At 36.2% G+C, this 12,106-nt stretch overlaps 1 protein-coding gene across 2 annotated transcripts; it reads left to right on the top strand.

Annotated features, from left to right (window-relative positions):
- The first annotated feature begins 6,572 nt into the window (after positions 1-6,572).
- Positions 6,573-10,489, top strand: LOC135596514 (replication factor C subunit 3-like). Of its 2 annotated transcripts, XM_065088561.1 has the most exons (11): positions 6,573-7,198; positions 7,648-7,758; positions 7,835-7,867; positions 8,045-8,213; positions 8,389-8,567; positions 8,664-8,800; positions 9,434-9,529; positions 9,658-9,727; positions 9,854-9,934; positions 10,032-10,134; positions 10,261-10,489. In XM_065088561.1, exons 1-11 carry the CDS (start codon positions 6,614-6,616, stop codon positions 10,323-10,325), a joined length of 1,629 nt encoding a protein of 542 aa, XP_064944633.1. In that variant the 5' UTR covers positions 6,573-6,613; the 3' UTR covers positions 10,326-10,489. The 2 variants fall into 2 exon arrangements, 1 of the variants encoding a protein (XP_064944633.1); XR_010480952.1 differs by lacking the exon at positions 10,261-10,489 and having other exon boundaries at positions 9,658-9,696; positions 10,032-10,097.
- The last annotated feature ends 1,617 nt before the right edge of the window (positions 10,490-12,106 follow it).

The following is a 12,106-nucleotide window of genomic DNA, read 5'->3' as shown; positions in this document are numbered from 1 at the left end:
TTAAGTTCTCTTCTAAAACTTGTTCATCAGTCGGCAAATTGACTTTGTTATGATTCGTCATAATTATCCTTTACGATGATGATACTTCAAACGCGAAAATGACGCGATCATTGATGTAATTTCTAAGATGCGAACGAGAGAGAGCATCTCTTTCGTATATTTCCCCATGCATTGCAAGTGGAGCTGTCTCGTGATATGCAAGTCAAACATGCATGCATGTACAACTAACTCTACATTAGGAAGAAATTTACGTGAAAAGGTAAACATCAACAAAGAAACGAATGGCCCATCCAATATCTTGCTGGCAGACTCAGTTAAAGGGTTTGGTTATCTATTGCATCGACGTCACAAGGTATAGCTGAAAACAATCGTCGAGTGCACTTGGTGACTTCCCATCCAACTCTCCAACCCAATGCTTCAAATTGGTTTGGTCTCTTCTTCGACCGTATCACCAGTGAGTAAGAGCTAAATGATCTTAGGTGAACCAGAAACAAACAGTGGATTATATGACAAATATTGAAGCCGTCGTACTTAGTCACAATGGACCCATTCTTCCTGCAACGAGGACGTGTAATAATACATACTGTAACGCGTGCAAGCAGTCCCTAGAGCAGCTGCAGCTGTTGATAAGTATGTAACCTTTGACACCATAACATGAAGATGCCCGGACCAAGACACGCCAACGAAGACTCACGTACTTAATCAGACATCGATGGTTGCCATGTTTTGGACTTTACTGATGCGTCTTTGTGGCCGCTGTTTTCTGCTGCCGCCATGCATGTTTTATTCCTGTGAGAACTGCTCTCCACTCTCCCCTCTCTCCCTTCGGTGGATCTTGCTGCGGTTGTAAATCGCAGAGATATACAACTACAAACCGCATGCAAAAATACATTTTGTCGTGGATAGAACATATCAAAGTAATTGAATGGTTTGCATGCGCTACAATGACTGATTACATGCAGATGGCAGTTCATACGTCGACCACACGCCCCAACAAAGTCGATACATGTGAATGGTGTACGTAGGAGAGAGAAGTTGCCCGGAAGGCCATCCCCTATTCCAACCCTCTTCTCTTTCCCTGTTCATTCTAGACACTTGTCCATAGATCGATACTGTACCTACTGGGAACGATGTCTACCTTCTTAGGCGCTCCAGCTTCTTTGTGTTCATCTGGAGATCGAATCGGGAAAGCGTTTTAGTTCTTCACACTGCTTGAGTGTGCCACTTGAATCGGTACGTTCATAATCCTGGTGACTCCGTGATGAGCTGAACTGCGCGACGCAGTAAATTGCTAGCAGCCAAAAAATCTGGAATATAGCATCAGCTAACGCAGATGCATATTAAGTGCTCACGGGCGCTCATATCTGAATCGAGATGATGAAGGCATCTGGTTTGGTTCTTTCTGAGCTTCGCGAGCGTGCTTCTTGCTGGGAGTGCTGAAGAGCGAAGCTTTGGCACTGCAACTGGGATCCGATCCACGAATAGGAATTACCGTGGGCGCCCTGGAATTGGATTCCCATCCTCCTTGAGTCCTTGTCCTCACACTCACGCAGATGATTGAAGGATGGGCTTTACAGATGGATGCATCCCACACCATTAGGAAGCAGCCGCTATATACAAACATTGATCTAATAATACGGAGTACGATCTGGGGCTCCAAGGGTACGGACGCCTGAATGATATCGCTCCCATGCACCGTACAGGCTATCAACGTAAGAATACTATTCGCTAGCTGTAACTCACGGCATCGCCAGCTGCTTGGCATCCTCGCTTCAGAACATCGTATAATTCGTGCATTGGACGTTGCAGATGTTGATTTGGGAAAGTACGTTGGGCAATAAATAATTCTCTGTCTCTCTCTCTCACTATAATTTATATCCTTTTTTTCTTTGAGAAGGAAATTTAAAGATAAAATAGATTTGTAAACAGGAAATTATATAAAGTAATTATGTATAGACATATACTTTAACAGAGACCTCAAATCTGATGGTCATGAAAAATAGAAGTTATATATATATGTATGTATCATCTTGTACAATTTTATGAATTTTAGGTATCATAAAGGCTGTTCGAGTGTCTTCACAAGCAGCCCAAACATAAACATGGCGTGGATTAGATTTCTCTTCAAATTATTTGCAGAATATAACGCTGAAGAACACAGTAACCCAATTCTAATTGAGTACATACGTTTGTGTTTTACACGAATATTCGTATGTAAAACACATAATCGTGTAAAACACATTTGTAAGAAAGCACAATGCTGAATTTTATTTTTCTCTTGGCATTCGTGTGAATCACAACCTCTTTATTTATTTTTAATGCTCAATTCAGATTATTTTGTGCTGACACTATAAAGCTTGTTCTACTCTCCCGGATTTTGATAAAAGATCTAACCCATCGTAAATAAAATATCTGCAAAATGATATGGTGATTCTTTGATAACTTGGTCGAATGGATGTCATATATGATATTTATAATTAAGTGAGTTACCTTCTTAAAAAAAAATCATACATCATATGGTCTATACAAATCTTATTCCTTTTAGTTTATAATGAAAAATAAAAATAATATTATAATATAAACAATTTTTCTGTTTTTTAATTAAATAAAAAAAACCATTTTTTTCGTTGTATTTGGGATTTTCTATTTTGGAAATATAAATTTATCCTGAATACTGAAACTAATCTCCTTTGTTCTGAGGACTAACAGAAACTAAAATAGCACACAAGCCTTGTTTGGTAAAACGAACCACAGATGCCAATTACATTCGATTCGTAATATCTCACAAAGCTCAGACTATGCGAGAGGCAGACAACAAACAGAAAGAAAGACGTAATGCTCCATCGGTTCCAAACCGAGAACAACCAAGTCTTTGCATCACAAAAAATGAAACCTGAACAAGGCAAGGCAAGCAAAGCTTGGAGAGGAAATTGACGACGAGTACAAGAAGGACATCATTATTAGACCACTCTACTTTTTACTGACCATAGAAACATGAGGGCGAAGATCCAGAATGGCTCATGAACATGAACGAGAGCTCACTTGTCACTCCACACTGGCGAAAAAATGGGTACTTCCTTCCCCTCTTCCCTTGTAAATCCCAACAAGAAAATCAACACAGCAAAACCCAAGGAAAAGACCTGTTCTTCCTGTGAGAATTTATGTTCAAATTTGATCTTCTTGCAGCCCCCAAACCATTGTCACTGCGAGTCCTCGAGGGTGAGCTCAGAAAGCAGTCGAATCAAAAGTACAGCAATAGGCACCAACATAAAGCTCCAGAATTCTTCTGTTCACTCCAAGAAGACCACACACGGAGAGGGGAAAGAGGGAAAGAAAGAGTGGAAACAGCTGGAGTGTGTGTCAAGAATGGGAACGGGAAAAATAAATTGGAGAACTACTTACAAGGTGACATGGGTGTGGAGTTTGGAATCTGTACAATCCAACGGCAATCAAATTAATGACGAGGGAGGGAAAAGGGGGAGGAGGTGAATAATAGGTGGGGAAGGCTCTTCCTTTTCCTCGATACGACCTCCTCTTGCACTCGGTTTTTAGTTTGGGGTGGATTGTAAAGCTAAATCATACTCGATCATATGGATTGAGTTATGAGTAAAAAGAGATCAATTAATTTTATAGTTGTTCAATTTTTTTCCATCTACGTTCACTTTTTTTATTCCATTTTCCTATAAACTTTCAACTGTCATTAACGATTTTTGTTTTCTAATGAGTAAAGGTCGATGATTCCTTACAATTTTCTCTGTTTCAAGGCGCACGAGAGAAGATCTCTCATCTCTTATGCTTTAGTATTACAACCAACCAAATTGATGCTTAAAATGAGTGCTTAAAATACTTTGAAACCTCAAGAATTGATGTTTCATTAGCTAAACGGAAGTGGGATATTTATAGACCCACAAAGCTTCAACAATGAAATCAAAATTTAAATTCTTAACATTTTCATGATTTGAATTGTACTATACTAACACCAACACTACTATCGAAAGCAATTAAAATCCAATATAAGACTTTGGCAATCGTATCATCAAAATCTAAATGATACTATTGTCGATAAGGTTAACAACACCTTTTGTGTTGTCGCCCAAGCCACCATTAAGCTATGTGTTTAGCCTTCTAATGCACCTAATTGCGATCCAAGCCTAAGCCCAAAGGCTGTTACCAGCTTGAGCTTTAGTATGGCTCGATAATGACTCCAATTCATTATAGAATACTTCAATCTTGACTCAATAATTTTATCTAACACAACATCAAAACTTTCGACATATTTTTCTATCTTACGATACTTCGACCAAACCTCTGACACATCATGTTATCTCTAGTATATTGCTTACTCATTCGATATATCATCTTCACCATGATATCTGATCTTTCAATATGATATCTATTCCTTTTGACATAATGTTTGAATTTTTAGTGCGAAGTTCGTTCTTTAGTATATTGACCAATCCTATGGTTCGATATTTGTCTCTTTCGTAGTTCAAGTGTATAATCGAAGTATTTTCTACATTACTTATCTCAAAAGCACATTAATTTAATAATTTATTAATTAATTTTATCATCAAAATTTGAGATTCAATAATCTCCTTTATGATGATAATCGATTGATGACCGGTCTTAGCAAGACTTTTTTTATCTATATGTCATTTTTTAAAAGTTACGATGAACTTGAACTCCAAAGCATATATCCTTTCAATGCTAATTTTGAATTTAAATTAAAATAAATTTAATTTTATTGAGATTATTATTTGAAGCCTAAACATTCAATTATTTTAATTTTTATAAAATAATATTCAATTATTATCAAGATATAATACATAGGTCGAATAAAAGTTATAAACGTATCAAAGAAAAATTATAAAAATATCATAATTCTTTTTGCTCAACACATCGGTAAGAGATGAGCCATTATTTCTCCTTGTCATCGACAAAAGCAAAAGTTACTAAGTCATGAATACAAGCGAGTCACAAAATAAATCTTAAATCATGAACATTGAGAAGTGAAGAGAAAAATCTAACATAGATGAAGATACATTTAGATAAACCTTCCCTTTAGTCATTAGTAAAAAGAAACAATCGTTGAATCCCTATTTTGATGACGAAATCAATTGATGAGTTTATGGACTAATAAACATTTGAGATAAGCGACGCAAAAAAAACTTCGATCATCGACTTAAATCATCGAAAGACAAATCATTGAACCAGGAGAATCAAACGTTGGATCGAAAAACATCATGTTAGAGATTGGACGTCGGACCAGAGGATTGATCAACGTACCAAAGGATGAACTTTAAGCTATGAGTTTGGGCATCGAGTCGAAATGATCGATATTGTACCAAGAATTATTATTATATATATTTTAATGTACTAAGCTAGATCATTAATTAAAAAATACCTTCCATTATTAATATTTTGGGTTAGGTTATAAAATTGACTTCGAGCATAAGTTCTTAATTAATCATGAGTCTTGATATCCTGATTTAAGTTGGTATTGCAGGTACAAAATTGAATAAGAATTTGTTCAACTAACACCAATGCATAGGTTGGACTGGAAAAAAAATAAATTATTATTATTGATAACTCGATCAATCAATTGATCACAAGATTACCTTAACGTTTTAATAAACTATGATGATGACAACGACAGCCCCATTATATTATTTCAAGTAAAAAAAATCAAGAATATCCCAATAGGTAAGAATGGAGATATCTCGTTTTAAGGACAAAAGAGCTATGGTCACTTTCAATGTATATTTTAATATAATATAATATACTACGTATGTATACATTAATCAATATTAATTGTGATTATCAATTATTAGTTTGAATTTAAAATATATAATATATTAGAATAACTTAAAGATATTATATTTTATAATGAACATTAAGTTTCTTTGTGACATTAGATTTTAAATAATCTCTATTGTTTAAATAATCAAATAATAATAAATATAGGAGATCGATTTTAAAAAGATAAATATAATAATTTCTAACTTGGGAGAAATATGTGTGTACATATACGACGCGGAAGCTGCAAACGTCGTCGTCGTCGTATCCTCACCAGAAACGGGTCCTCCAGTTCCCCATCTCTTCGAAGTAGGATCCTGTTCAATGCTTGAAACTTCCAAGGCCAATCTCAACCGTTCATGTGTCCAGTTGGATATGGGCTCCGGAGAACTTCAGCGGGGCCGACAAAATCAGACGGCTGGGACGCGACAATTAGAGGATACCAGTTCAAGACGCCCTGGCGGATCATCCACCTGGTTCATCTCGGATCTCGCGTCAAGCCAACATCGTGCCCTTCGCCACCTCCTCTTGATCATCTCGCATCACGCCAAAATAGAAACGCACACTATTTCGTAATCCTACCCAAATTTACCTCCGGAAAGTCGGTGGGCTCCGTCACTACTCCACCTTTCTTCCCCGGTCACCAACGGCAAATGAGGCGGGTGGTCTATGGCGGGTAGAAAATGTGGTAATTGTTCGAGGCAGAAGCAAATCCCCTCGCCTTCAAAAGCCCCCTCCCGCCTCCCCCGACCCAACAGCGATGCCGTTTAACGGCGCCTCCTCCTCCTCTACTCTTCTCTTCAACGCCATCGCCACTATGAAGGGCCCCTTCGCCTCCTTCCGCCGTTCCTCCTCCGAACCCGCTGTCTCTACCTCTGACGACGCAGGATCTACGGCACCCGATTCCTCCGCCGCCCACTCCTCCTTCCTTGCCGAGGAACCCCTCCGCCATAGCCAGGGCCTTCTCCGTTCCTTCCTCCCGAGCCTCGGTTTCAGCCCTGGCCGCAGCAAGACCCTTCCGGACGGCGCCGCCACGGCCACGTCGTCGCTCGGGTCCCCACCCGCGGGTCATCCTGGTGGGTCTCAGATTTCCCAGTCCTCGACTCGTGGTGAGGAGGGTGGATCGAGGGGGGAGATTACCTCTACCTCTCCGACGAGCAAGCCCTCGAGGGAGAGCGAACCGGTTCCGGTCCACCTATCACCCGTCGCTGTTACGGCGCCGGCTGCTGCTGATGCAATCATCACCGCCGTAGAGAAGAAGGGCAGCACCACCAATTCGAAGGATGCGGTGAGCACTGGGGTTTTTGAGGAGAAGGCATATGTTTGGGCAAACAAGTACCGACCAAGTGCTCTAAACGAGTTCATCTGTAACAGAGACCAGGCTATGGAACTCCGCCAGATGGTACGATTTGTTCTATTTGTTGTTGTATCATATAACAAACCTATAATAACAGGAGAAGGCCCAGCTAATCTAACAATTCTTCATCATCTGAATCCACCTTGTTCCTGAGACACAGAGGTGGGATCAAAACCAGGGAAAGATGTCAATGTCATTGTAGTAGGTTATAATGACGTTATACCGTCATTTTCATCTTCAGTTTATAAACAGAGACAAAAAATACAAATGGATCGATCCCCATGAAATTAATCTTATATTCTTGTTGCATAATAATTTCTTTTTCCTGCCTTTGAAATAGACTTGTGCTAACCAAAGTGTAACCTAAACTGATCCTCAAGTTCCTAAGCTCTAGGTGCATATCAAGCCACGTTTATACTCTTTTTTTTTTTTTACTTTTAACATAACTTCAATTAGATATAAAAATTTCTTCTTTTTTTTGTTTTATTTTGTAGGTTAATGCACCCCAATTCAGCCATTTAATATTTGAAGGCCCTCCAGGGGTCGGGAAGAAAACTATGGTTTTAGCAACATTGAGAGATGCCTTTGGACCTGAGAATTTAAAGGTAAAGATCATTTCCTTAACAGCAATCATGTCATTTTTTTATCTTCTTTATAAAATTGGACAATTCCTTTTTGCAGATGAAAACCGAGCTGAAAAAGTTTGAGCTGAAGGTACCTTTTTTTTTTTTTTTACATTACCCTGTTGCTTTTTTCATGACCAAAGCATATTCACCAATTATGATAAATTCAAAGACCATAATGGAGAGATTCCTGTTTTAAGAATCACAGACTATAGAACTCTTAGAGGCAGAGTTTGGCATGAGAAGTAATTGTGGATTTCATCTCTAGGGAGAATTCATTACAAATATTGAAGTTATCATGAGGAGATCTTCCCAACATGTTGAGGTCAACCTATCTGATTTGCATGGGTACGAGAAACATGTCATAATATCTTTGATACATGAATCATATATACCATCAGATAGATACGACAACTGTGATCATACAAATGTCAGAGGTACATATCATCTCTAAATCCTGAATATCTGATGTATAATCACTTATTAGGTTTGAATTGGGATCGGCATTCTCTATTTAAAATGTAAAGTGATAGTATTTTCTTATAGGTGATATTAGCTATTTTTTTGGTTTCCATGTCATGCCTATTCTCTAAGATATCTTTAGTCCTGCAGTGGTGGTTCTCCATGAGGCTGACAAGCTTTCAACAGATGCTCAACATTATGTCTGTTGGCTCATGGAAAAGTACAAGGGTTGCAATAAGATTTTTTTCTGCTGTTCAGATACCTCAAAGCTTCAGATCATCAAACCTATTTGCAAGATCGTAAAGCTTCGACCACCATCAGACAATGAGGTTACCTGTTGCATCTATCTTCTCATTAGAAGAGGTGATCAATGTTTTGTTTAATTACAAATGTTACAGACAATGAAATTAATGACCTCTTTTCAGATTATTGAAGTTCTTGAGTTTATTGCAAGGCAAGAATCCATAGATTTGCCACACCACATGGCCAAGAGATTTGCTGAGAACTCAAAGCATAATCTTCGACAAGCAATACGTTCTTTTGAAGCATCTTGGAACTCAAAGTATACAAGTAGCTGTTTGTTTGCATTTTCAGATTGTATATAAGCTGTTGTAGCCTCTTTATAGTATAATTCTATATTCGTCGAGTTTAAGATCATACTTGTTTCATAATTCTTAATCCTCTTAGCATGATGGAGTTGTAAGATATTTGCAACTGAACCTTATGCGATATTGCAGTTAAGTAGCTGATTTCTAAATGCGACACGAAGAAGACAAAATAGAACATGAAAATTTCAATGAAATAGATTAAGGATCAATTTTGGTCTAATTGAGACTTGTGACAGAAAATTGAATAGAAAAGTTATACAATATTTGGGATTCATTATGGAAGGTGAGTTGTTTAGTTGTTCACCTTCTATTCATATAGCAATTGAACTTTTTGCTTCTCTTGCAATTGTATAGGAATAGTAAATCTTTTTTCCTTCTTTTTGTAAGGAAATAACGAATAAAACTATTGACATTCATGCATACATCACCTCTGTAAGTACTAAGTGACCTGATATTTAGTTTAGTTCTATTTCGCTAGCAAATTAAATTGTCTTTATTGGAGTTGTTTTTCCTTCTAAAATAAGCAAGCTTTTCTAGGTATTATAAATTAACCATTTATATATTTTAATCTGTCTGCTTAATCACAGTTATTCTCTCAAAGAAAACCAGGATATCCTAACTGGATGGGAAGATGATATAGCTAGCATAGCCAAAAGTATTGTTGACGAGCAAAGCCCTAAACAGTAAGCACTTGTTGTTTGTCAGAGCATCCATGTTCTTTCGTTTTAGAACTCTGATAACTGATGCTTGTTGTTGAGAATTTTGGCCTTGGAGTATGCAGAGGAAATTGATGGTGCATTTTGTTGGACAGATTGTATATAATCCGTGGAAAGCTTAAGAATCTTATCGAGTATGATGTATCGCCAGATTTTATATTTACTGTATGATTTTTCTTTTTCCTCAACATGGTTTGTTTGGATGCTTCAGTAATCAACAGCAATATTTTCTTATCTGACAAAATTGACAATTCAATCATCTAAATACTATCGGTCTCATTGTTGTTGCAGACACTTATAGTTGAACTCAAGAAGCATTTGGATGATCAACTCCAAGCCAAGATAGACGACTTGTATCGGGAATATAAAAATGTAAGCATAGTTACTTGCTTTGGGAACCAAGATGATTCTTGTGTTTGCCTTTTCTTGGAATGCATAATATGATTTTAAGTCTCTTGCTGTTATTCAGTGGGATAACATGAGCTTCTTGGATGCCATCAAGCATACATCATTGGAACATCCTGAACCAAGTGACTTGAAAAGGAACGTACGCTATTTTATGAGGATCGAAGGTACGAGTTTTCTTTTATTTTATTAGTATATTAAATAATCGAAGGTATACATGGTTCTGTTGCCCTAGTGCTTACCAATTTGAAGATATTTTGCATGACCTAATCAATTTTGTTGTTTCTTGACAGAATTTATAGCCAAGTTCATGAGCCTGTACAAATCAGCCACCACAAAGAGGGTAGACGGACCCTAAAACTAGCAGGGAATAGCAGTCCTACTATTTCTAGACATATTACATTTGCGTCTATATAGTAGACCATATTCAACATGGTGAAAGGAAATGGATTATTTCCCAGTAGATGATTTTACAAGCAGCACATCATGTGTAATTTTGAGTACTTGTCGATACCACACTCATAAAACAGTCTGCCTAACAATTCCTTTTTGTAAAGGTAGGGATGTGCATGGATATATTGGTTGGAAATATACACAATCAGTAGGTGTAACATGGCATACATTCATCAAAATTCTATCCAATTAAAAGAATTGAAAAAAATCATATAAATAGGTCATAAGATAATTTTTATAATTCTTTTATTACATAAAATATCAACATGATTGAAGTTAATATTGTGAGAATTACAATGTTGATAGGTGTATTTTAGTTCCATTGTATACATATATCAAGAAACATGTTCACATAAAAAATCTTGCTAAAAATCAGGAAGCTAATATTACAATGTGCCGGTAGTATACATGAGATAATATTTCAAACATAATCAAAATTAAAAGCTTCAGTTGGTGGAGTACAAATGACCATTCCTACGTGAGTCTCCTCTTTGAACACTTTACTGTATGTATGTCTTATGAGAAGAGGAAGGAGAGAGGTAGAGATGAGGAGAAAGAAAAGTATAGGTTAAAAGTTAGTGCTATAAGTTTTAACTTGAACTCGACCAATCCAGTGAGTTAGATCAGTGCACCCTTGGTCGAGGGTCTTAAGTCAAAGGCCATTGCAAGTATAATAGGTTTAAGGAGGTGGTTAGAAGCTGTCTGCTCGTAAAATTTTTACGGAATATTATATCTCTTCTATATCATGTATAAAAGTATAAAAGTTTATTTTCAAAAGAAGACGGGGGGCTAATCTTTTTTGATTATTGTCATCCGCACGTATGCGGATACTAACTTGAACATTGAAAGGATCAGATTGAAAAATCTCTTTCGATCTCGATATTTATCTATGTAGAGATACCTTACAAGTTTAATGCTTCCATCTCAAAAACACGTCAAATAATCATACACATACGGATCTGAACCACATCAGGCTTATCCAGATATTAACAACATATTCCTTCGACACTTCAAAAAAGAGTTTTTCTTAATCATCCATAAAAATAAATAAATAATATATATACTCCTTCAAATATTTATATTTTAAACATTTTATAAATACCTGCCCAATAAATAATTACACATTCCAAATTAGTTTGGTATAAAAATAACAATGAAAATATAATATATTTGTTCTCTTCCATTATTTTATCTCAATCTATTTTTCTTATTCTCACAAGATTTTTTTTCCCTTTTATTGCATATTTCAATATTGAACGTACTTAAAAAGGGACCATCCAATCTATAGATACTAGTATTAGATAGAGCTTCAACTTTATAATACTAAAAATATTTACCATATTTTCGTTTTATATGAATATATCGAACGATAATAATAATAATAATAATAATAATAATAATAATAATAATAATAATAATAATAATAATAATAACAAAAATATAATGTTCCAATTATTTAACGTTGTTATATATACATACATACATACGTAAATAATAATATTTTTAATTTAAATAAAAAAAAAAATTAAAATGGAATAGGGTTTTCTCGACCTCTCTTTATCTCCCCTCTTCCCATATTCTCTATCGGTTATGTTATAATTATAAGTAAGTTAAATTTAATTTAATTTATTGGAGCAAATTCGGATACAAGTAATTAATTATAGAGGACGAGAATATTGTAGTTTT

The sequence above is a fragment of the Musa acuminata genome, chromosome BXJ1-11 (genome assembly GCF_036884655.1).
Source record: "Musa acuminata AAA Group cultivar baxijiao chromosome BXJ1-11, Cavendish_Baxijiao_AAA, whole genome shotgun sequence".
Lineage (NCBI taxonomy): Eukaryota > Viridiplantae > Streptophyta > Magnoliopsida > Zingiberales > Musaceae > Musa > Musa acuminata.
The sequence above is the reverse complement of the archived record's forward strand: the minus strand, read 5'-3'. Positions and strand labels throughout refer to the sequence as shown.